The sequence below is a fragment of the Euprymna scolopes genome, chromosome 45 (assembly GCF_053919585.1).
Source record: "Euprymna scolopes isolate OS-2025 chromosome 45, ASM5391958v1, whole genome shotgun sequence".
NCBI classification, from domain to species: Eukaryota; Metazoa; Mollusca; class Cephalopoda; order Sepiida; family Sepiolidae; genus Euprymna; species Euprymna scolopes.
Window position 1 is genome coordinate 10,445,379 of NC_136526.1, and position 27,365 is coordinate 10,472,743.

The 27,365-nt window shown below is 35.3% G+C and overlaps 1 protein-coding gene across 2 annotated transcripts in view; it reads right to left on the bottom strand.

Moving 5' to 3' along the window:
- Positions 1-27,365, bottom strand: part of LOC145269246 (isoleucine--tRNA ligase, mitochondrial-like) — a 131,236-nt gene that overhangs the window by 71,270 nt on the left and 32,601 nt on the right. For both annotated transcript variants that reach the window (XR_013864967.1, XM_080124869.1), the window contains exons 8-13: positions 20,403-20,512; positions 14,787-14,953; positions 9,197-9,287; positions 6,336-6,481; positions 4,901-5,061; positions 3,968-4,070 (exon numbers count right to left, since the gene is read on the bottom strand). Coding sequence is in view for 1 of the 2 variants with exons in the window: in XM_080124869.1 (XP_079980995.1) it covers positions 3,968-4,070; positions 4,901-5,061; positions 6,336-6,481; positions 9,197-9,287; positions 14,787-14,953; positions 20,403-20,512 (778 nt within the window). In the remaining variant the exon portion in view is untranslated. The remainder of the gene's footprint in view (positions 1-3,967; positions 4,071-4,900; positions 5,062-6,335; positions 6,482-9,196; positions 9,288-14,786; positions 14,954-20,402; positions 20,513-27,365) is intronic.

The window sequence follows — 27,365 nt, forward strand, 5'->3', positions numbered from 1 at the left end:
CTTTTTTCAGAGAAGCGGTCGCTTGCTTCACAACTTTTTAAAACTTTTTATATCATATATAAATCGAATTATCTCACAGTTAACAACGAAGCTCGCCTGTCTATTTAATTTGCTCGATTTCGGGAAGATAAATATTCAATATTTGTCGCTCGCCACATGTGGGTTAGTCTTTTTCTTATAACATCTTGGGGGGGGGGGGAAGCGTCCAGCAGTAAATGAATACTATCCCGCAGTCAAACTTGACCTCATTAACTCATTAAAACGGGCACCTGCTAAATCCAAGTAATTAAATAAATTCAAGCGTGTTTCCGTTTGCATCTCGCAGTGGGGCAATGGTTAACGTCGCATCTAGAAGTGTAAGCCATTTTTAATTTCAGAACAGTTTCAGATGGTTTGCTGTTACACACAAGTCCTGGGAGGTGACTTGTTTGTAGTAGACAGTACCACAGAACAAAATATTCTTATCGTGTCGAGACGGAAAGAACATGTGAAATTGCTCCAGAAAAGGTTTAATATTTATGAAGCAATTCTGGTTTCTGATTGGTTGGTAGCAGAACGTGAATTAATTTGATTTGTCAGTTCTTAGCAGCATCGTTTATAAATAGAATCGTCCGACTGTGTGGGATCATACCCCATTAACACAACCAAAATATTGCAACATCGCACTTTTTTTTTCACACTTTAATTTGCCTCAAGGGTTCAGGTTCGATCTTCATACTTACTTTTTTTTTTAACCCCCCCCCCCCACACCTCCAACCACCCGGGCAACGCCGGGTACCCCTCGCTAGTCTATATATGTAAAAGCAAAAATGTGTATTTGTATGTATGTATGTGTGTTTGTTTGTATGTATGTATGTGCGTTTGTATGTCTCACAAAAACTTTCCACACGGGTCACAGATTTTCACCAGATCGGTATCATTTTAAACTTCCAACCTTTGCCCGACAAATATCGAAAAATTGGCCAAAAACGTTAATTCCTTCACCCTGAAATCAGTAGTTTTCTACAAGGGGGGGGGGGATCAGCAAAAACCGTCCTCTCATGACGAGTTTGGTTCTACGCATGCGCAAATGACGTCGGAACCTGATTTAATTTTAAGATAAAAAAAAAAAAACGACCTAATTTCGACGACGTCGTCTTAGCTCAGTTGCTTAGAGCACGGCCTCATTATCTAAAGGTTTTGGGTTCGAATCGTGGTGCGAGATGTCTTTTTTTTTTCTCGATTTTTAAAATTTTAATATTGAAACAGGGTTATTTAAGCCATTTTTCACATGTTTTTTTTTGTTTTTTTAACGAAGTTTTTCTGTTTCGCGTTTTCTTTATCGTTCGTTTGCCTTACGTTAGTTTTTTTTTACTTTGTTTATTCTTATGTTTTCATTATAAAATATAAAGATATATATATATATATATATAAAAGATTGTTTATTTATTTATTTTTATAAGCGATTCTGTAGTGTTTTTTTTTCAGATGTGAGTAAAAATTAACGTAATATCTTCGAAACCAAAAGTTATTTCTGGCTGATTACAGCACATAGTCTTCAAAACAAATGTTAATAAATTATTTATTAAACACCCGTTTTATGAGCCTTATTTCAAAGCCTCTAACAGAACTGTTCTATGTAAAATTTGCAACCTCATTAAACCGTATGTCTGAATAGTTGATGCAACCACATAGAATTATGAAATACAATACTTTTTTTTCGAAATATTTCCCGTGTAGTAATCTTCCCATACTTATTCTGTAATTATTGCTTAAGTTTTCGTGTTTTTTTTTTCTCAATTTCTGCTGGTCTGAAATATCTGTTGCTGAACAACTTGGAATAAATAAAGGCCTCTCGTCTCCAAAACGATCGTACCTATGTTGTAATTGGTGTTGAATTCTTGGAGATATATACCTGGATATGCCATGACTTGTTTATTTCCAAATTAAAATATGATTGAAGCAAATCTTCAACTATTGACTCAAAATATAAGCGCGAGAATTTTGAACATATAATTGCCTAAATCTGACTAAACCTTCATTTATGTAAGATAATACTTTATTATGTGCCCGCCCATTCTTACTCATATATATATATATATATATATATATATATATATATTCAAGCAAATATTATTAAATACAACGGAGACTTTTTTTCTTATAATTCTTTTTTTTAATTTTTCAATTTTTCGTATTGTCTTTTTTGTTTCAAAATCAAAAATATTAATAAAGGATCCATACATGTTGCTGTTACGAGCGCTTTCGATTCGTCCATGAATCATCATCAGGTGTTAAAAATACAGGATTGCGAAAATGAGGATTGAAAATGAAAACTAAAATATATATAGTCAGTGATGAGTTAAAATAAAAGTCGATTAAGAATAAAAGTCGATTAAAAATTCGAGTGTTAAAACCAGCAATATATATATAGTCTTTTTTATACAAACATTAGTGCTTTAAAGGGAGAGGAAAATATTTTTTTTCTCTATATATATTTTTTGTCTCTATTTATTTTCTTTCTCTATTTTCTTTTTTTCTCTTCCTCATCATTCTCTCTCCATTATATTTTTTTTAGTTATCTTTAGATTGCCCCTCCCTCTTTACATCCTATAATTCAAGTTCTGTGTTTTAAGGTTTTTTAACTCCAACCATTAAAGAGTTCCTACATAAAAAAAAAAAAAAAAAAAATCCATTATTCAGTGAACATTTGACTATTCAAATAGTCGCTGCCTGATGATATCTGTTGTTTGATTGAAACAAGTGGCTGTTTGTAGCAGCGGGATGTAAACATGTTTATATAACAATAAACAAGTATTATCAGCTCTTTTTATTGAGCACTATCTAACAACCTCGTTGAATTCACTAGTCCATTACTTTTGAATATAAAAAAAACCGAGTATATATATATATATATATATATATATATATATATATATATATATATATATATACACACACTCCTGTTTCGCTGTATTACAACTCTTCAGTACGGCTAGAACAGCACCTTTCCCTAATCAGGTATTAAACCTACAACTATCAAGTTAATAGTCAGCAGTTCTACCCTCTGGGTCATGAGATCGGTGCTCACAAATGACCTCATCAAATGTCCATTTAAATAGACACTCACCCATTGCTTTTTACAGTGCTCGAGCTGCTTGCTTATTTACAAAAATGCAGCCAACCTCACATTAATCTCTCTATCTATATATGTATACATTTCTCTCTCTGTCTCTATCTCACTCTCAGATTTGTCTATCGCATAGAAATATAGAAAAAGAACGAGAGAGGGGAAATAAAGGTGTAGAGAAATGTGATTTAAAGCATTCAGGGAATGAAAAAAAAAAACCCCACTACAGTAGCGTTTATAAAATAAATAAATAAATGATCTTAGGTACAATATAATATTCAATAGAGAATTGACTGTGTAATAACAAAGACAAAATTTGCATGAATCAAAATATATTTAAGCATATTTTATGACCCAACAAGGCCGGGTACACCTCACTAGTTTAAAAATACAACTACTTGATCAGTTTATATGATTTTTGGAATATGATATTATTGTTTTGTAACATATTTCTTTTTTTTTTCTCTTCTTTTTGATATAAGGGAATTTTGAACAAGAACGGGATGTCTCCTTTTTGCTTCCAAGTTTCTTTCTGTTGACCGACCAATGAAGCTGAAGTATTTCATTAGGAGACAGATGAAATCAATGTGCCCTGCAAGCTGATTATTCAGTGCATCACCAAATCACCTAACAGGGACAGTTCTCCAGAAGGTAAAATAAGTCATTTATGACTGCTAGAAATCCGCCTATATACCCGATTCTAATGGACGCTTAATCTTATGCTGTGAATAAAAAAAATCTCTTCTAATAAATAGTCTCATGTTTGTTTCATTTTAAAGTGTGTGACCAAATCACCTAGCAGGGACAGTTCTCTGAAAAGGGAAAATAAGCCTTTATTTATGCTGCAGATTCCCTTACCTCTTTCAGAATATGTTCAGGTAATAACTGATCAACTGGAAGGTCCCACCAGGCATCACTGCCTTTTTTAAGAAAAACGGAAGACAGATGTTCGACGCTTGATCTGTAAATAAAATATAAATAAAATAATCAGCTGTGTCTGGCATCAATTGAAATGAATTGCTCTCGTCTTGGAGAGACTCCGTGTTTTGACAAACTTCTAGGTCTGACTTTTACTCCTGATCTGAAATGGAACATGTACATCAAATCCGTTGCCAAGGCTGCTGGAAAAATGGCGGGATCCTTCTACCGCTACAGTAGATATCTCACTCCTGATGCAATTCTCTACCCATACCTGTTTGTTTGTCTTTTTCGTATAAATAAAGTGAAACTATTTGAATGCAAACGGCAATGCCTGGCCTTCTGGCCGGGTAGTATCTTTTCTGTAATTGGTCCTTGGTCAATGTAGAGGGAAACCCCCCATACTGAGACAGTTACTATTTATTTAGATACTGACAAAGTTCCCCCTTTTTGGGGGAGCTGCCCCCCCTCCTCCCCATTAAAAACGACCTTGTGTTTAATTTGCTTTTGTGGGACGTTTAAAAGCAATGCCATCTTTTGTTTTTGATTGAATACATTAAATTTGAACGCTTTACAATTCCAGTTGTGTCATGGAGTAGCGGTAAGACGTCAGATTTTCTTTCACTTTCTTTTAACTGCCTTTGCATCACGGGTTCAAGCCTGCCTGCCTTCCACCACTTTTTATTTTATTTTTTTTGCTCAACATACACCTCCAAACACCCGGGCAACACAGGGCACCCAGGCTAGTCACTAATATAAACAACTAGCTTTATAACGATGGAGGGCGTGAGTTGATTAAAAAAACGGAAGAATACATAACTACATCCTTGTTTTTTCCTATGAAAAATTTGGAACAAAGTCATCATGGCTTACCGTGTGATGAAAGGTTTCCCTGAGGTTCGGTGATAGAAGACTGGAATTGGAAGTCCCCATACTCTCTGCCGAGAAATACACCAATAAGTTCTAGAATCCAGTTGAGAGAGCATTCCGTTCTCGGAGGAAGGAGGATAAACATTCACAGGTTTTAAACATTCCTAAAAACAATAAAATTGAAAGAAAAAATTTTTTTTACATAAAATAAAAATGATTTTAAACATTCCTAAAAAAAATAAAATCGAAAAAGAAATTGAAAGAAATATAAAAAAAATGATTTTAAACATTCTTAAAAAAAAAAAATTAAAAAAAAAAAATTTCTTTTTTAAGTAAAAAAATAAAATTGAAAAAAACAAAATGATTTTAAAAATTCCTAAAAAAAATAAAATTGGAAGAAAAATTTCTTTTTTAAGTAAAATAAAAAGATTTTAAACATTTCTAAAAAAAAGAATAAAATCACACAAAAAAATATTTTTAAAAAATAAAATATAAGGAAATGATTTTCAAACGTTCCTAAAAAAATTAAATTGTCAAAAAAAAAAAAAAAAAAAAACGAATGACTCAAGGGGAGTTGGTCTCTCCAAGATGCAGGGAGCAGCGTTTTCTCAGGCAGCCAAAATGTGAAGACATTGTAATCTCTGAAGACGCCGGGCGAAATCATAAAAATAAATGTTCGTAAAAAATTCAGGTATGTGTTGTGTTATTTACATCTGTTAAAAAGAACTGTTTGTCTACAAATGTTTCCATACGTCCACGTGAATCGTTTCCTGTTAGAACTGTTGCATAAATATTAAAATATACACACTAGACGATCAACTAAATGATACGATGTATATACATACATGCATTTACACGTACATGAATATACAGATAAAATATAAACCCCACTATTCAACATGTCCGTCATTATTTCTCTAATGTTCAGAATCTCCGCAAATCTACATCTCATCACGTGTCTAAAACTCCAACCACTGATGTAACATAAATCTGATTATTTGTTTATGCAGACCAAAAATTATGTTTTCCTGTTTTTCTAAAATCACATTTTTTTGTAGTTGTTTTATTATTTAGTTGTCAATAATTTTTTTCCAATCCGATTGTTTATTTTTCTAATCATAATCGATCCAGTGACCCGCTGTTGCTCAAATCAATTAATAATAAATGTTTTGACTCTTGGTCCTGCCTGCCACAGTTAACACAAATACTACGCTATGATCACAGCCAAATGGTCATATTATACCAGCTGACTTCTTACTTCCGGCCATTTATCCCTTTATGCAACTTTGTGAATTATTTCGAAGTATTTTCATGTTTTTTTTTTTGTTTTTTTTTACTTCTATTTTCCATGAATCACTTCCTAACACTCTGGGGGAAGGACGTCACAGCAGGCCCATTTTTAGATGTACAAGTTATGGTGGATATGAAATGTACTTACAATCGCCTTGTCTTTCAATATCTTGGTGTTCACGAACCACTGCTTGCTGGCACATATTATCACAGGTTTATCGGTCCGCCAATCATATGGGTAACTATGTTTAAAATCTTCCACTTTTATTGTGTGTTTGCCCAATAAATCCAAAACTGTTTCAAACCAGAAAAAAAAAGTAACAAGATTACACATGGAGAAATAAAGTAATACTCCTACTACTGGGTAGAACGATAAATTTGTCGCCTTAAAGAAAACAACCTAACCCTAACCAAACAAGTATTATTTGTCATTCGCGCTCGTTGGTGCATTTCATTCTATTACATAACCCCCAAACACACACATCAATCGGAATTTCAAGCGAATCAACACCTCTCTTACTGACATTATTATTATGTCATTTTTACTTGGTCATTGCATCATTTTATTATCCATCCGAACGCACATATATACTTGCCTTGATATTTACTAGTTTACATATTGCTAATGTAATCAGAACCCATAGATATTTTGGCGATTAACTTGGCCTGGGGGGCTGAATCTCTTGGGACCGGCTTTAGAAAAAGAACGATATGCAATAAAATTCTGTTTTAAACTTTAATGCTACAGAAACGTATAGAATGCTCCAGACTGTTTTTGGACCATCTTGCATGAATCGAGCATCAGTTTTTGAGTGGCATTTTCATTGTTATTTTGACACAATTTTGGTCGATGTAGCTTCAGACCTTCATCAGGCGTATCTTGTCAAACTTAGGAATCTGCACAGAATTTTGAATGGAACCCTTTATTTAATTCATGAGTGTAGCATGCTCTCGTTCTGGTAGCCATAACTGGGTAGAAGTTTTAAATAATTCGAAATTGTAATTTTGAGTGTCACCTGCATTGAGGATTGAACCTTCAACCTCCAGAAGAGTAAATTTTCAACTGAATTTCACCAAGTACTTCATCCACTATGACATGGATCCTTGCAGATTACCAGAGTTTGACAAAATACAACTGAAGATGGCCAGAGGTTATATCGACCAAGCGTTATTAAAATGACATTCAAAACGAGAATAGTAGTCCAATAAATCCAAATTATACAAATAACCAATCCTCATCTAGAAATTTTTTTTTACAAGGGGGTCACCACTTATCAAGGCCTGGAAACCACTCGGGGATAAGGATTATTGCGTGTACAGTAACCAATGGGATAGTATTGTAGTAATTGTTAGTATTGGAGATTTAATAAAGTGTCTTACTTAAGGGGGCGATTCATCAGGAATTTGTTTATGTTGGACTTGAAGACATCCAAGTTGTAATCAGGTGGGAAACAGGCAAACGGCAGAGAGTTCCACAAGTGTGTACTTCTAAGAAAGAAGCTTTGTTCGTGGAATCTACGTTTTGATTTAGGCACAGATAAAGAGTGAGGAAAATTACTGACAGTAGTTTCAGCTAGATGAGTGTTTATCGTGAAAGATTGGCGAGGGGGGACCAGAGATTGGAGCTCGGACGAACACTTGCCATGGAAATAGCGATAAAACAAAGACAGGCTCGCAACGTCTCTTCTGTAGGAGAGAGGTTGCAGGAAAGAGAAAAGGACATCCCCCACTAAGCCACAAAGTCTATTTTGTACTCTGTCAAGCAGGATAGGCTGTTTTTAGCAGCTCCAGCCCAGATGTGGCAGCAGTACTCCATCCTTGGACGTACTTGGCTTTTATATAGATAGAGAATTGCATCAGTAGTGAGATATCTTCTGGAGCGGTAGAAGGGTCCCACCATTTTCCCAGCGACCTGGGCAACAGACTTGATATAAGTGTTCCATTTCAGATCAGGGGTAAAGGTCAAACCCAGAAGCTTGTCAAAACACGGAGCCTCCCCAAGACGAGAGTCATCCATCTCAATTGATGCCAGATGGGGACCAGAGCGTTGATGATGTAAAGATAGGAGCTTGGTTTTAGATGCATTAAAAGTGACCAGCTACCTCTTCCCCCACTGTACCACGCGCTCAAGATCAGAACATAAACATGGGTTTTAAAGTTTCTGAATTTTTGAGATGACGGTTGGTTATTCATATTATTTGGATTCATCTGACTACTGTTCTTATCTTATAAATCAAGTGGAATGTTTTGAGATGAGTATTATTTATTTATTTATTTTTTCACGTTTCCTCTGGCGTTCATTGTGAAACAACAACTAAAAAAAAGTTTGGGTTTGTACACATAGATTCGAAAAAGTTGTCAAAAAACAAATATCTCGTCCATTATTTCATGTAGAAATATTGTTTCATTTGGAGGGGAGGATCAGATAAAAACCTGCCCTTCAATGCAATTTGCAAACCGTGCATGTACGAATCATCAATACCTTCTTTCATTTTAAATAGCTAAATTTGCGGCATTATAGCATCTGCATAATTGTGGGCACACCGATAAGAATGTTCGGTTACTAACTTCAGTTATGCGAGTATGCACCCGACCCGCATTACTTTTTTCTTTTTTTGCTTTTTTGCTTTTGGTTTTGTTTCTGGTTGAGGACACCACAGTCCCGCTTTTTTTTTTGTTATCCCCCCCCTTCCCCCACTGCCACAATTTTTCATTCATCAAAATCAATTGTTGAAAGGTCATAGCAAACTAATAAAAAGAAAAAAAAGAGAAGACTGGATGAAATAGCAGCGTGACTGACGGAATTCTGACGCGCTGTCAGCCATCCTCTCCCCACTTCACTGCCGCACAGACATCATAATAAAGGTGATTGATATTTTATAAATCAAAGCGTCATCATTTTTATTGAGTACAGAACAATATAGGATGAAGAGAGAACTGACTTTGTTATATCAGGACTGGGACTTATTGAGAGCTTCATATTTGATCCTTAGAAAGTAAAACATTTACCTGCATGGTTTGCATCTATTCCAACCGTTTTCCCGGCCAACTGGGGTCCTGTCTCAGGTAAATAGGAACCATCTTCTCCGATAAGACATTTCTGAAATATACAAAATGTTTCGTACTATTTTGGATTCATCGGACTACTGTTTTCATTTTGAGTAGCAATACACATGAAAAAATTGAAATAGCTTGAAATATTTCAATATTGGTATGCATAGAAAGAGCTTGATGAGCTAAGAAAGAATCTTTTTAAATTTTTAAAATCTGATTAAAATTAAGGAAGTTATGGCTATTTTTGTGCCTCACACGTTTGGATATTTTTTCCCTCTTTAAGACCATATGCGTTTCGTCACATTTTTACACTACTTTTTCAGTAAAAATGTCATATCTTTGTTAAAACACAAGACTAAGAAATGAAATTTACCATATAAGTGTATTTTTGTACAAGGAATCAGAATATGAAAATCTCCCAAAGTTTATGGTTTCCAAATAATCTGCAGTAAATGTGCATAAATATGCAGCAATTCCTTAAAAATGCCATGTATCCATAAACAGAAAAGACGTTGGAGAACTCAAAGTTGAATTGTAATTAAATTGCAACAGATTCATAATGAATTAAATTGCAACAGATTCATAATGCCGAATTGGTTGGGATTGTTGTTATTATACATTCTGAAAACCGAATAGTTCTAAACTAATGTTATTCTGATAACAAAATAGCTCTCATTAAACATATAAGAACATTTATATTCATATTTTCATGTTTTTCTTAATTCGTTCTTGAATAAAAATTAAAGAACGCATGTTGTTTATACACTGTACTATTGCTGATTCTACAGGCTGGAGCTGCTGCTGCTTCTAGTAATACTAACTTCATTTGACCAAATTCGAGAAATAGAAACAATTTTTTTTTCGGGTAGGTCCTTTTAAATTATCAATTACCGCGGTCCTACTCAACATAAAATAATACTTTTAATTGATAAAGATAGTAAAAAGATTGATTTACTTACTACTGGGTGTCCGAAGAATTTTTTTTTCAAAATGTTCGATACTCGGCATATTAAAGTCTTATTTTTAACACGACAAAAAAAGAAATGGTCAAAAATATTTCGGACACTTGACAGTATTAAGATTAACACCTCTTCTAATTGGTTCCCAAATTTCATGACGAAATTCTTCATACAATCACGGTACGGACCTTTAGAAAACAGGGGGGGGGGTCATTACAAAACCATTTTATGACGTTCACATTTTTATCACTTTATTTGCTTAAAACTCTTAAAATATATAATGTACATTCATATTTATTGATTCATTTGAAAGTATATTCATTTCCGAACAAAACAGTAGTAATTTGAAGACTTGAAGTTCTTTGGTTTAAAAAATATGGCTATTTTAGTAGAAACTACCTTGAAATCTGTGATTATCCAAAGCGTTTTTTCGTCCATGTGTATTACTATTTTGAGTGTGATTTTCACAACGTTTCGGTCGATGTAACCTCCGACCTTCAGGTGTATCTTGTCGAACTTGGGAAGGTTTCTATCAAACTCGGGAATTTGGACAGAATTTTGAGCCGAACCCTTTATTTACTTCATGGGGTAGCATGCTCTTGTTCCGTCAGCCATGACCGAACAGCAAGGACCCGTGGTGCAGTGGTTAGAGTACTCGGAAAAATCAATTGTAAAAGTGATGTCATGACCGTTTAATTTTCAGTGTGGGTAATAGAAAAAATACATTTGCAAATTACTTAGGCCCTCTATATAGTCATGGCTGATGGAACAAGAGCATGCTACCCCCGGGGAAGTAAATAAAGGGTTCTGCTCGAAATTCCGTCCAAATTCCCGAGTTCAACAAAAACATTTCTGAGTTCAACAAGATACACGTGAAGAAAGTCGATTGGTTGGTTGTTTGTTTTTGTTTTACGGCATATCAACCTTTTTCGGATTATTTAATGCCGAATCCAAAGATTTTGAAGAAAAATTTTTTTAATAGAATATATTTGTTGTTTTCACGTCGGTTTCTATTTAACCCATAGTTGGGACCCTAACAGGTACTACCACTCCGGGTCAGAGTGGACCTGGAAGCAATGGTAATTAAAGGGTGGCTCCACACTCCCCAAAGCCCACAAGCTGGGACCTCACCACTGGATATAGTTTAAGGTCATATCCAGGACCCCCATTGAGGGACTTTTACCCTCTGCAGGGGGGGGGCAGTCGGCATATTCTAATGCCCCACCGACAGGGCCACGTTAGCATGGAAGACATTGTCTCCTCCTTTGGAAGCTGGGAGAAATGTGATTTTAGCAAGATGTAGGAATCAAAAAAAAAAGAAGCCATTGCAAACTTCGAAACGCAAATAAAGTTATATCAAATATATAACCTATTGTGGTCGGTTTTCTTTGATGGAAGATGAACGTGGATAAAAGAAAAGAGACGAACACACAACAGGGAGAGGTATGTTCTTTGCCTGTGCGTTACACGGGCTGAATGTTATATGTGAAACACCCACACATACACACATTTTTTTTTTTTTTTACGTAGACATCGCCACTTGTCAAGGCCCAGAGGCCACTCGAGGATAACGGTTAAAGAGTGTACAGATCAACCAATATGTTGTGCAAATAACACTCAAGATGAGAATAGTAGTCCGATGAATCCAAATAATACAAAATGTTTCGGAGATGAGGATTGCTTATTCAGATTACTGAATATTTTTCATCGCAAAACTCTTTATCTTCCCGATATACCTTCATTCGCAGTGTTTCTTCATGAAATGTTGACAATAACAGTTTTCTTAGTGTTATGTTTGCAGGTTGGATGATGAGGTTATGACTGCAATCAGTATGCAACAATAAAGTACGTTATTGTTATGTTTGACGTTCATCTTCGTCGCCAACTGTTATGTTTGCAGGTTGAACCAAATAACATATGGTGAGGACTACTATAGACCGTAACCAGTTATACAGTCTTTTTGAAATTTTCATCTCTATTTTTCTCGCTATGTACTGAATATTTGTTAATGAAACTGTTATGTTTGCAGGTTGAACCAAATAACGTATAAGGCAATACAAATGAAGACTCAACAAACAAAGGTAGATCAATAAGAATTGTATTAGGAAAAGTATATTTACCGTATATTTACATAATGGTTGTCAGGTAAGAGAGTCTTGGCTGGAGAACATATCTGCTCTCGGCTCGGCCTTCGGTGGCTTCTGGTTAACACACACTCAGACTAACCGAGTCTTGCTATTCATGTGTAATATTATCCACATATGTAAATGACTGAGTACCACTACAACACTTAGTTGCAAAAGATTTCCAGCCAATACAATTACACAAATATCAGTTTTTTACACTTGGATTATAATTCCCCAGCTTATTTTTTTTTTTTGTTATTACATTTTCACCCCAAACAAGGCAAATTGCCACTTTAGTGTAGGGGGCTACTATCAGGGGCAACAACTACTCAGGTACTATGTAGGGATTTGGGCAGCAAGATGTCGGTTCACGTTATACTTGAACTTCTGCACGTCAGTACAGTTGGGGAAGCAGGGACCTGAAATGGAATTCCAAAGTCTAGCAGTTCTGGGGAAGAAACTACTGGAGTAGAAAGATCTTTTATATCTAGGGATCTCTACAGTGTGGGGGTGGGATTTAGCTGCCTGTCAGGTTTGTTGAGGGTGCTCACGTCGTGGGGGCACAAGTGATTGCAGTTCGTCAGAGCATTCACCACTGAAATACTTGTAGAAAAGGCAGAGGGATGCAACATTTCGTTGATGGGACAGAGGCTGAAGCTTAGATGCCAGTTCAGGGCCTATCAGGTTTGCGACTCTCTTTTGAACCTTGTCAAGGAGCGAGAGACTAGTAGCAGATGCACCAGCCCAAATGTGACAGCAATACTCCATACATGGGCGAATGGTGGCCTTATAGAGGTACAGGATACTTTCGGGTGTTAGTAGTTGTCTAGCACGGTAGAGAGAGCCCACATTTCTTGCAGCGGCCCTGGCAATGCCTTCAATGTAATTGTTCCAACTCATGTTTCCTGTGAACGTTAGGCCAAGGAGTTTGAAAGATGTACTCTCAGATAAAGAGTTGCTGGCCATTGCTATAGGTGGTAGAGAGGGTTTCTTGTAATTATTGAATGACACTAGTTTAGTCTTGGCGGCATTGAACGTGACCAACCATTTTTGTCCCCATTCCACTACAGATTGGAGGTCTTCCTCTAGTGTTTCTGCCATTTCTTTAGAAAAGTGTTCATTCGTCTTCCTGTCATGCCTGCCATAGAGTGTGGTGTCATCAGCATATATACCCATCTCAGAGGCAATTTTGTCGGGGAGGTCATTTATGAATATCAGCAACAATAGAGGTCCAAGGATAGAACCCTGGGGCACTCCCGCATTTATATCATATTGTTTAGATGTACGACCGTCGAGGACAACCTGGATTTTTCTCTTATCTAAGAAGGATTTAATTATGTTAAGTATTCTACCAGTGATACCGTATGATCTGATTTTCCTGAGGAGACCCTCATACCATACCCCGTCAAAAGCCTTAGATATATCTAGAGCTACCGCTCTGCCCACCCCCGCTTTGTTTCATGGGCTTAATTTCATACTTTTATTTATTTAGTTTTTTAAATTCCATTTTCACCCCAAACAAGGCACAGTGCCACTTTAATGTAGCGGGCTCCTATCGGGACCATATGTTGCAGAGATACTATGTAGGGAGTTGAGCAGCAAGATGTCTGTTCACATTAAACTATTAGAGTAGAAGGCTTTCTTACACCTAGAAATCTCTGTGTAGGGGTGGAATATTGCTGCTTGTCGGGTTTGTCGGGGGTATTTACGTCGAGGGGGTACAAGGGCTTGTAGTTCGTCAGAGCATCCACCATTAAAATAATTGTAAAACATGCAGAGGGATGCAACATTTCGTCGATGGGACAGAGGTTGAACAGTTCAGGACCTATCAGGCTGCGTGTTCAATTACTTGAAGATCGAAGGTAACGCGTGATCGTCATTTGTATTTAGGACAGTGAAATAAAAACAATCAACAATAAAGCATGTGTCACAAGTACATTTAAGACATTGAATGAAGATCAAATTTACTGAGTATGATTAAGAGTTCATTCCGAGGTGTGTCTAAGGTTTGCGTCTGATCACATTCGATGTTTGAACCGAAAGAGGAAGATCAAGAGAGAGAGAGAGAAAACGGAAGTAGAGAACGCCACCTTTTGGGCAAACGATAATTACAAAGGCAGGCAACCGGTGCATTACTGAAGGTGTGTGTGTATGCGTGTAATTTAAGTAACGCATTTAATGGGCACATGTGTATTTAATCTAACATGTCTTACTTAAATCACACACCCATATACACACACACACACACACACACACACACACACACATACATACACCCACATAGGATACCAATGTTGATCAAAAACCATTACATGATTTTGATTCTAGCAAAATGTCTAAAATTTAAGGTTTAAGCTTAAGGAGTCTTAAGAAGCAACTGAAATTTAGGGAATTTATCGCATGTATACAATTTTTGATCACATTATGTTTAGGCCACTAATTTGAAAATAGATTACTTACCACGGGCAGGTTGCGTTCAAGCGCAACATGGAAGTCATCATGGCCGTGTGCAGGAGCAGTATGGACCAATCCGGAACCTTTGGCAGAGGTCACATGACTAGCAGGATACAACGGCAACTCTTCCTGGCTAATGGGGTGATAGTAGGTCGCGTTTGACAAATCAGAACCTAGAGAAATTACATCAGAGAGAAATCGTGTAAATATATCATTTAGAAAAATTATAATTGGTACTTATTTAGTTTACAACCCAATCTCCAGCAATTTCATGTCAGCATCTTCCAATAAATTATTTAAGCAGCTGGAAAATGCTGAAGCGATTATCAAATCAGCTGTCAGAAGACAACAAGTTTTAATGAAAATGTGCAATTGATTAAACAAGAAATAAATTTTAAACAACTGAAACTGACTTGATGTTTCTGAATTTTTTTTTGAGATAAGGATTAGGTATTCATATTATTTGGATTCTTCAGACTACTGTTCTCATCTTCAGTATGATTTTCACGTTTTGGTCGATGTAACCTCCGACCATCTTCAGGTGTATCTTTTGAGATAATGATTGATAATTCATATTATTTGGATTCTTCAGGCTACTGTTCTCATCTTGAGTATCACAATGTTTCGGTCGCTGTAACCTCCGACCATCTTCAGGTGTATCTTGTCGAACTCGGGAATATTTCTGTCAAACTTGGTAATTTGGACGAAATTCCAAGCAGGACCTTTTATTTACTTCATGGGGGTAGAAGGTCGTAGGTTACATCGACTGAAACATTGGAAACAGTAGTGCGATGAATCCAAATGACTTTCAACACGCTATCATTGCTTCTGTCCAGTATCGGGATACAATAGATACTTCCTGTAAGGGTGGCTGCGTGTGTAACTATGAAGCAAGGGTTGCGTAATCCTCAGCCACACCTCTCCTAAGTTGGCACTCCCTGATTCCGGTGGCAAAGAGAAGTGCAAGATGTTTTGCAAACAATACCAAGATAAACAGAGAGCACATACAGCACCTGGTATTCCGAAATGGTCACCCATTTTAGTACTGACTAGGTTTAATGTCGCTTAACTTCGGTGATCTAATAATAGGAACTAGGGTGTTAATGTGATTAAGCTGTATACAGCATGCTATTCTCAGAGATTGAGCCGTAAACTGGATTAGTATCTAATCTATAATATAAATCTCAATCGTTGGTTTGTGTGAATGTATGTATGTATGTGTGTATATTTGTATGTTATATGTCAGGTCATGTCATATGCTACTGGTACCATGTAACCCAGTACTACCTGCCTCATGGTCGGGTTACCGGCGACTAAACTGGTTCCCCCACCAGACTTGTTTGGTGAGGAGGGCGGCTAGTCTCCCTGGAGGATTAAAAACAAGACCTTCCAAAGGGCGAATGAACTCTTTTTCTGGGACAACGGCCAACTAGCACCGTGTATATTTGTGTGTGTGTATAGGTGTATTGGGGTAGAGAGGGCTCCCGTAAGCCGTGGTGAAGGCAACCTTTCTAGGAGAAGCAAATCTCTGATTTAAAAAACCATAAAGCAGAAGACCATTACCCCCATTAAGCTGGTCTGCAGTTTAATTTGTTGATGGCTATCTTGCTCTTGCTTGTTACTGGATCTCAACATTTTGAACCGAGAGGGAGACTTAGCTGTCGTACAAAGCTAAGACTCTGTAACATCATATTTGTATAGATACTCCCTCAGACATTTGGGCTCATGGATTTTAAATGTCTGAGGGAGTGGCACTCGTCTGAAAAGACGTTGCAATCATCATATTTGTATGTATGTATGTATGTTTGTATGTTTGCATGTATGTATGAATGTTTGTATGTTTTCATGTATGTATGTATGTTTGTATGTATGTGTGTATGTATGTTTGTATGTATGTGTGTATGTATGTTTGTATGTATGTGTGTATGTATGTTTGTATGTATGCATGTACTAATGTAGTAGTTATACTATGTCAATACTAGTGTTGGGATGATTAATCGGAATTGGGAATCAGAAAAAATCAGAATATTTGAGGGTATTGGAATTGGAAAAATTGGTGCAAGTCTTCTATAAATGGGCCACAACAAATCTTTTATACAATAAAAATCTGAAAAAAATCTTTATAATGTACGTACTTGTCACTGGATGAAGATGTCATATTCCAAAAATTATGTAAATCGATCAAGTAGTTTTTTTTTTTTTAAAGAAAAAAACAAATTTTACGATTTTTGTGGATAAATAAATAAATAAATTGACTTCTTTTAATAAAGAGAATGTGTCTTTGGGTTTGTATTACTGTACACATAGATTTGAAAAAGTTGTCAAAAAACAAATATAGAACAAATAAATGTTATCAAAGGCAAGATAAGTTACTTCTCTACCTAACTGGATAATTTTCTAGTGTTTTTATTTAATGTAACATGTTTATTCAGCTCGAAACACATACAATGTTTACCGATATATCAGAAAATTTAAAATAGCGCCCGACTCTCTCTTTCACACGGTAAGTTTGGGAAAAGGGGTTATAAATAAAAAAAACTAGACAAAATACTGTTAGAAAGTCGCTCAATTTGTTACCATGACATAGGCTGACATATATTCGGTGGGTTTTTAACAGTATTTTGTATATTTTTTATTTTTAACTCATTTTCCCAAACATACTGTGTTCAACAGAAAAGCCAGCGCCATTTAAAATTTTCCAATACATCAGTAAACACTGTATGTGTTTCGAACTGAATAAACATGTTGCATTGAATAAAAACACTAAAAAATTATCCAATTAGGTAGAAAAGTAACTTATCTTGCCTTTGATGACATTTATTCGTTTTTTGACAACTTTTTTGAATCTATGTGTACAGTAATACAAACCCAAAGACACATTCTCTTTATTAAAAGAAGTCAATTTATTTATTTATTATCCCCAAAAATCGTAAAATTTGTTTTTTCTTCAAAAAAAAAAAAAAAAAAAAAGTACTTTGTTTATTAAAGTCTGTTTTCAGACGAACACAAAAAAAAGAAACTAGGGTTTTCCACATTCTCTTTATTAAAAGAAGTCAATTTATTCATTTATTATCCCTAGAAATCGTAAAATTTGATTTTCTTCAAAAAAAAAAAAAAAAAAAAAAAAAAGTACTTGATTGATAAAATATTCGATGGTCTGCATGTACTGCCCTTGTTGACCCATATTTCCGCCAGGGGTCGTTAGTGGCGTTATCTCTCAAACAAGATGGCGCATGCCAAATCTTCGATTAAACTTCCGATAATTTTTGATTTTCTTAAATAAAAAAAAACTACTTGATCGATTTACGTAATTTTTGGAATATGACATCTTCGTGTATGTACATTATAAAGATTTTTTTCAGATTTTCATTGTATAAAAGATTTGTTGTGGCCCATTTATAGACTTGCACCGAAAAATTTGTACTGATTCTTTTGTCTTTTTTTTATTTTATTTTGTTTAAAGCAAAATCTTCCATTGCTGGTAATAATAAAATAATAATAATAATAATAAATATTTATTGATTTTAAAATAAAGCTAAAATCGATAGATCATCCCCCACATTTAGGAAATGTGTTTCTACAGTAATCAGAGAAAAAAACAGTTATATAGTTAAATATTTAGAGATTTATAAATAATCGAAATCGGGAATTCAGCACGGAATCGGTAATTGTATCGGAATCAAGGAAAAATATTGGAATCGTCCCATCACTAGTCAATACCAAATTTGGAATTTCATAAAAGCATAAACAATTTTTTTAACTGGATTTGCGTTTCATAAAATTACATAATAACCAAACCTGACGTATTGTTCCCATGCGAAACTGGCTTTGGTTTGGCTATTTACCCGAGATGAGTTCTTGATTAAAGTATACTCAAACTTTACATCAAAATCTGACCCCCAAGATTGTCATGGGCATGGAATATGTGCCTACATCAGAGATGGCTTTCCATGTAGTAGAGACATCTTCAGAGAAGATCCTGAATTGCTCTGTATATATACGAAAATTAAAATGTGTTTTTCTAAATCTAGCTGAGAAGGTGACCTATGAACTGTATAAATTGTTTGAAATTTGGTCGCAAAATGAGTGAGCTGTGAAGCTTTAAAGCAGTTCTAAATGAGTAAAACCAACACTTAACCATATATTCAAACACGGTCGTGTTGCATGATAATATCCATATTACTTTATTGGTTGTATGATATGCATTACATTTTTTTCAGAGATGCATAAAAATCCATAAGAAAAATATAGTTTTTTAATTGAAAATGACAACAAATGGGAAAAGAAAGTAGAGCTCTTTGACAGTCATAAGAATATAAAAATATTAAAATCGTTACTTATTATATTTATATGCTTATTATGTATATTTATATACTTATTATGTATATTTATTTGTATGTGCTTCAGAAAACTACTGCCTCACAGCAGCACATTCATAATTGCCCTCTATCGTCCTCATAACAGTGGAGTTAAGGCATTGAGACTATCTCTGATAAAATCGATCATATTTTATCGCCTCATCGCTCGGCTAACATTCACATCTGTGGAGACTTCAATATTCACAATGTTGAATGGCTGGCCCACTCAAACAAGACGGATGACAAGGGGAGGTAATGTCAGGATTTCTTGATTGCTTGTGAACAAAAATTGTTCACGAACCCACCTATATGCCTGACATTAACGGACAGTTTGCAAGTTGCCCAGTGCTTATCCTTCATTCTGTCTCTATTGGGATTTTCTGATCACTCGGTTGTCTCAGTTAAGAAAAAAAAAAACAATGTAATAAACCTCTCCATCGTACTGTATATTGATACTCTTTGGCTGATTAGAATAACTTCTAAATATTTATATCAGATATACGGTACATATACAGTTTAATCAAGACATTAAAAAAATGAAAATATCGAAAAAGGTTTAAATTGTACATATTCGTTATGGAATGAAGTTCTCCAAAAAAAATTTTTCACTTAATTTCATCAAGTAGTTTTTTTTTTTTTTTTTTTATAGCGAAAAAACAATTTGTTATGATATCGAGTAAAAGGTTTCATTTTTAGGAAGAAAAGCTAGTATTAAAGATGGGGAGGGAGTGTCGGCACTTTACATTGAGTTATCTCCCCGCGGCGTGTTATAAAAATCCAAACAAAAATTTTAAAAATTCAAAGATGTCTACCTTCAACGTGCTGTCATTAAAAACGTGTTTTCCTCCCCACTGTAAAAAAAAAAAAAAAAAAAACTACTCGATCAAATCAAGTGAAATTTTTTTCCGGAGATCTTCAATTCAAAATGGATACGTACAATATAATTTTTTTTTTGATATTTTCATTTTTTAATGTCGTGATTAAACTGTAACAGTGCTGGATATACTTCTGCATTCCATGCTAAAATCAACTCGGACAAGCGTGTTTTTACATTTGAGAAAATATTTGCACATTTAACATGTGTTTTTACAGTAATCGTGGAAAAAATGACAACTCTATAGTTAAATATTTCGAGATTTATAAAGAATCGGAATTAGGAAAAATAGCGGAATCGTCCCATCACTAATATACACACACACATATTTACTATAGAGAAGAGTATACTATTCTCTTGGTTTATTATGAAAAAAAAAAACCAACTTACCATTAAATGTAGATAGAAGTTTACAGTCAGTTCCAAGCAGTTGGTCCATTGAACACAGGAATTCTTCGCAGCAGATATAGATATTAGAATTGGCTAACACACAGCAGTAACTACAAGAATAAAAATATTTGTAATAACAGGAATGGATTTAGTCCTCAGAGAAAAGGGCATGTAGAAATTTCCATCTCTAAAAATGAGAACACAAAGAAAATGAACCTAGGAAAAGTGGAATTTGTTTTGATTTGCAGAAACTGGATTGGTTGGTTGGTTTTGTTTTACGGCATATCAACCCTTTTCGGGTTATTTAATGCCGAATCCAAAGATTTTGAAGAAAAAATTTTTTTAATAAAATATATTTGTTGTTTTCACGTCGGTTTCTATTTAACCCATAGTTGGGACCCTAACAGGTACTACCACTCCGGGTCAGAGTGGACCTGGGAGCAATGGTAATTAAAGGGTGGCTCCACACTCCCCAAAGCCCACAAGCTGGGGCCTCACCACTGGATATAATTTAAGGTCATATCCAGGACCCCCATTGAGGGACTTTTACTCTCTGCAGGGGGGCAGTCGGCGTATTCTAATGCCCCACCGACAAGGCCAGAAACTGGATTGGGATTATGGAGAAAGAATCATGAAAATATAAGACAAAACCCAAATAGAATTTTTGTAAACAAACTTTATTTTTTCTAGAACATCAAATCAGCGAAACAAACCTTATAATTAACATTCAATTTGACTACAACTTGGATGTCTTCAAATCCAACATAAACAAATTCCTGACAAACCGCCCCCTTAAGTAGGACACTCTGTCAAATCTCCAATACTAATGATTACTACAATACTATCTCATTGATTACTGTAAACGCAATAACCCTTATCCCTGAGTGGCCTCTGGGCCTTGATAAGTGGTGACCCCCAGGTAAAAACTAAAAAAAAAAAAATAAAATAAAATAAAATAATTTTCTATTTAAATAGTTTTCTATTTAAATAGTTTTCTATCAGGGGCTCCCAGTGGCAATTTTTAGATTTCCCAAGAATTGACGATGGAAAATCCCAAGAATGTCTGCATGACATGGATGATGTTATTAAGGGATTAAAGCCGTTTCACAAGTAAGTCGGATTCTACCTTTTTAGGCGACTACGTGTGAAAAGAAAGAAAAGGCTTGAAGTTTTGTTCCAAGTTCTGCAGAAGGGCAGGTCCTGTAGAATCAACAGAAAAGAAAGTCCTGTAAAGTCAACAGACGAGCAAGTCCCAAAAAATCACACACACACTAAAGTACTCTTAAAGCTGCAGCAGTTCACCGATATGATCACACTGACGTCGATCCTAGAAAAGACGCCCCCATGTTCCAAACACACTCCCTTTATCCTTCCGGCGTTCGTCCTCGGCCAATCAGCAGCCAAAGAACGGTCACGTGGGGCCCAGTGATGATCGCACAATCTACAAGATGAGGACGGCGCCATTTTGGAATTTCTTTCATGTTTCGGCCATGCACGTACGCACACCGTAGGAGCGTTCCAAGGTAAGGCATGACGCGCAGACACGTGGGCGCTTCCTCCCTTCATTTTCTTTGACTCTACAGGGATGATAACTCCAATTTCTTCTTGGTCAAATGACTTACTAAATAAATAACAAACAAGAATTTTTTTTTGCCCGAACACGAAAATTATTTGAAAACCAAAACATTTATTGTATAAAAATGTATCAATATATAATCGCAAAAACATGTATTGAAAAGTCGGCATATAATTTAAAAGAAAATATAATTTTAATAAAACAATTTCTTCTTGATCAAATGACATGGTTCTCTACTTACACAGACACAGCGGGCAGAACAACACATAGCTTCTCTATATCTCACTCCCTATCACAAATGGTTACATTCCCAACCCGTTTACCTGACCACGAAGAACAACACGCATCAATTCTAGATCTGTTTTTGACCACAGTTCCCGATGATTGTATAACGAATGCCGACAGCCCACTTGGGAACGCTGATCATGCAGTGATAATGGTTGAAATCGCCCTAAACTCTAGAGCCAAAACTGAGGAGCCAGTGCTCAAAACAACGAGATATTATAAAAAGGCTGACTGGGAAGCCATCAGAGATCTTATCAGAGATGGCAAATGACATGGTACATAAATAACAAACAAGAATTTTTTTTTGCCCGAACACGAAAATTATTTGAAAACGAAAACATTTATTGTATAAAAATGTATCAATATATAATTGTAAAAACATGTATTGAAAAGTCGGCATAAGAAAATATAATTTTAATAAAACAATTTTTAAATTAAAGCAATACTGGATCCCCCCCCCCCCCCGAAACATTTTTTGGAATTAAAGTAAAATTGGATTTCATTTTTCAGAACAATTTAATAATTTAAATAAACATTATTAATTAAAAGCAACTTAAATTTAATATTAAAAATAAAAATTTTTACATTTAATTTAACATTAAAAATTAAAAGCAACTTAAATTTAACATTAAAAATTAAAATTTTTACATTTAATTTAACATTAAAAATTAAAATTAAAAGCAACTTAAATTTAAAATTATTAATTAAAAGCAACTTAAATTTAAATAAACATTATTAATTAAAGCAACATTGTTTTTTTTCAAAACATTTTTTGAATTAAAGTAAAATTGTCACTGTAACAAAATCCCCTGTTCTTTGAGAAGCGCCACCTGGCGACAGTGAAATGCACAAAAAAAAAAGAAAAAAAAAAAAATGACGCCGTCATTGTAATACAGATGTTCCAGAAAATTTCCTAAGATCAATAAATAAATAAAAAATAACCATACTAAATTAATTTACATAAATAAAAGATATTTTCTAAATTTAATTATGCTTCTTCATTTAAAAATTTTTTCTTTTAAATTTAAAAAAAATAAAAAACAAAACAAAAACACTTTCATCTTTGCTCGTTTTCTTAAAAAAAAAAAAAAATAAATAAAAAAATAATGGAGACTCAAGAAACATTTTTTCAGGTAATAAAATTAATAAGCATGGAAAACTCGCCAGTGAAAGAAATTTAAATTTTTTAATGGCCATCAAACTGTTAAGAAAGTGTCCATTATAAAACTGGTTTTAACTAGGTAAAGATATAAAATTTTAAGAGCCCCGTTCAACGACTGTGTATATAGTATATATATACAATTAAATAAAACATTAAATTGTTGTACAAATGCAAAATAATAAAAAAAAAATTGATCACATGACACAGCCACATCTCACACACAACTGAACTATACTGAACACCGCTGAAGCAACATGTTTCCACTAGTTGACAGAAAGATAACGTGTTATTTGTTTTGTTTTTGAGCATGGAGTACTGTTGCCACATCTGGAGCAGGAGCTGCTAGAAAGGACTTGTCCTGCCTTGATAGAGTTCAAAATAGACTTCGTAGCCTCATATGAGATGTCCTTTTCGCTTCCCTGCAACCTCTTTCTCACAGAAGAGATGTTGCGAGTTTGTCTCTGCTTTATCGTTATTTTCATGGAAAGTGCTCGAAAGCGAAAGGAAATTGACTTATTCACTGGCAAGAGTAATGGGGAAAGCGGTGGCTTGTTACTTTTAATGCATCTAAAACAAAGCTTTTATCTTATCTTTACATCATCAACACTCTGATCCCCATCTGGCATCAATTGAAATGAATGGCTTTTGTCTTGGTGAGGCCTCATGTTTTGACAAGCTTCTGGGCTTGACCTTTACTCCCGATCTGAAATGGAACGCATACATTAAATCCGTTGCCAAGGCTGCTGGAAAAATGGTGGGATCCTTCGATCGATCCAGTGGATATCTCACTGCTGATGCAATTCTCTATCTATATAAGAGCCAGGTACGTCCAAGGATGGAGTACTGTTGCCACATCTGGACAGGAGCTGCCAGAAAGGACTTATCCTGTCTTGATAGAGTTCAAAATAGACTTCGTAGCCTCGTAGGAGATGTCCTTTTCTCTTCCCTGCAATCTCTTTCTCACAGAAGAGATGTTGCGAGTTTGTCTCTGCTTTATCGTTATTTTCATGGCATGTGCTCGGCTTAGCTCCAATCTATTGCCCCCCCCTCCAAACTTTCACAAGAAACACCTGTCTAGCAGAAAACACTATCACCAATTTCCCCCACTCTTTATCTGTGCTTAAACCTAAACGTAGATTCCATGAGCACGCCTATGGAATTGTCTTCCGTTTTCTTGCTTTCCAGCAGACTACAGTATGGTTGTCTTCAAGTCAAGTTCTTAATGAGCCGTTCCATATAAGTTAACAAATTTATTAAATTTCCATTACTAACAATTACTATATTGTCCAATTTCTACTGTACACTCTTTAACCCTTATCCTCGAGTGGCCTCTTAGCCTTGATAAGTGGCGATGCCTATGTAAAAAAAAAAAAAAAACAAAAAAAAAAAACTGCATACAACAGTTGATGGCGGATCATGGTGGAAATGTCAAATGCAACCGTTCATATGGAGCACATAAGCAAAGAAATGTTTTAAAACAAAACACCTGAAGGTTGCTGCGAGGGAGGTGGGCTCTCTCTACCGTGCTAAGAGGCTACTCACCTAAAAGTATCCTATATCTCTACAAGGTCACAGTTCGCCCATGCATGGAGTACTGTTGCCACATCTGGGCTGGTGCATCTGCCACTAGTCTGTCGCTCCTAGACAGAGTTCAAAAAAGAGTCGCCAACCTAATAGGTCCTGAACTATCAACTAAACCCCAACCTCTGTCCCATCGCTGAAACGTGGCATCCCTCTGCCTGTTTTACAAATATTTCAATGGCAAGTGCTCTGATGAACTCTGAGCACTAGTACCCTCTCGACAAGCAGCAAAATCCCACCCTACTCTCTTTGCAATTCCCTCCTGGAGCCCCTACTTCCCTGACTGTACTGACATGCAGAAATTTAAGTATAATGTGAACAGATTACTTGCTGCCCAACTCCATAAATAATATCCCTGCAAATCTGGTCCCACAACTTGTTTGGGGTGAAATGTCAAAAAAAAAAAGAAAATTCAATCAATTAATTATTATATCAATCAGTGAATCTATTATGCCCTTGAATTGTAAATGTCAACTGAATTAAAGGAATAAATTATAAGATGGTCAACATCAAGAACTTTGGAATATAGTCTTTTATCATTTGTCCACTATATTGCTCTGTAATTACATTGAGCTTCTTAAATAAGAATTGGTATATATTATGAGGAAATATATTTCCACAGAAATATATTTCCTCATAATATATATATATATATATATATATATATTAAATTGTAATTCAATGAATTTCAAAAAACTCTCATTGAAATGAAATGAATTGGTTGAGTTTCATATCAAACGGAGGTAAAGAACGTATAATATGGATTTTACCAAACAAGTTGGATCAACAAAAACATTCATATCCTTTTTCTACAAATACTCCTGCTACAGGACTTCTGATAAATGTATTATTTTCACTTTGACTTTCCATGTCTCACTGACTTTAGCAAATAGGGTGCATACCTTTATAACTATTTGCTAATATTTTCACTCCTCTGATGAGATGGTAGACATCGAAACCCTATAGGTTAAGGAGATAAACTTTCTAAAACATTCTTTGTCTTGCTTAGAATAATAAAAATTCTTTGATATGAAACTCAACCAATTCATTTCATTTCAATGAGAGTTTTTTGAAATTCATTGAATTACAATTTAATTTATTTGCTCTATCTTGCATATCGAGCAATTCTTGTTTAGATGGGATAACTTATAGAATATTACTGCCAGTAATATTTTGTAAACCAACAATCTCACGTTTACATAACCACTGATTGTTAAATAAAAACTATTCCGAAGTATATATATATATATATATATATATATATATATATATATATATATATATATATAAAGTTTGAAGTTACTGGATTGTTGATACGATTCTGTAACTAAAACGTCTGTAAATAATCAGATAAAATGGCAATAAAAAATATGTTTGCTCTGCAATAGTATTGAGCACTTTCTTCATGTTTTTACTATATATTCTTTTTTTTTTCTTTTTTTTTTTTTTAGGTCACAAACTTTAAAATAAATCACAGAAAAATATTTTCATTTTTTAAAATTTTTTTATTACATTTTCACCCCAAACAAGGCACTTTACCACTTTGAGGTAGGGGGCTACTATTAGGGACACAGGCTGCAGGGGTACTAGGTGGAGAGTTGGGCAGCAAGATGTCAGTTCACATTACACTTGAACTTCTGCATGTCAGTACAGTTGGGGAAGCAGGAACCTGGCAGGAAGTTCCAAAGTCTAGCGGTTCTGGGGAAGAAACTATTGTAGTAAAAGGCTCTCTTACATCTAGGGATCTCAACTGTGAAAGGGTGGGATTATACTGGTTGTCGGGTTTGTCAGGGGTATTTATGTAGAGGGGGTACAAGTGCTTGCAGCTCGTCAGAAACACTGTTAAAGTACTTGTAGAACAGGCAGAGGGATGCTACATTTCGTCGATGGGACAGAGGCTGAAGCTTGGATGATAGTTCAGGACCTATTAGGTTGGCGACTCTCTTTTGAAACTTGTCTAGGAGTGAGAGACTAGTAGCAGATGCACCGGCCCAAATATAACAACAATACTCCATACATAGGCGAATGGTGGCCTTATAGAGGTACAGGATACTTTCGGGCGTTAGTAGCTTTCTAGCACGATAGAGAGAACCTACCTTTTTCGCAGCGATCCTGGCAATGCTCTCAATGTAATTGTTCCAACTCATGTTTCCTGTGAACATTAGGCCAGGAGTTTAAAAGATGTGCTTTCAGATAAAGAGTCTTTGGCCATTGCTATTATTGGTAGAGAAGGTTTTCTGTAGTTATTGAAGGAAACAAGTTTAGTCTTAGCAGCGTTGAATGTGACTATCCATTTATGCCCCATTCCACTACAGATTGGAGGTCATTCTCTAGTGTTTCTGCCATTTCTTTAGATATG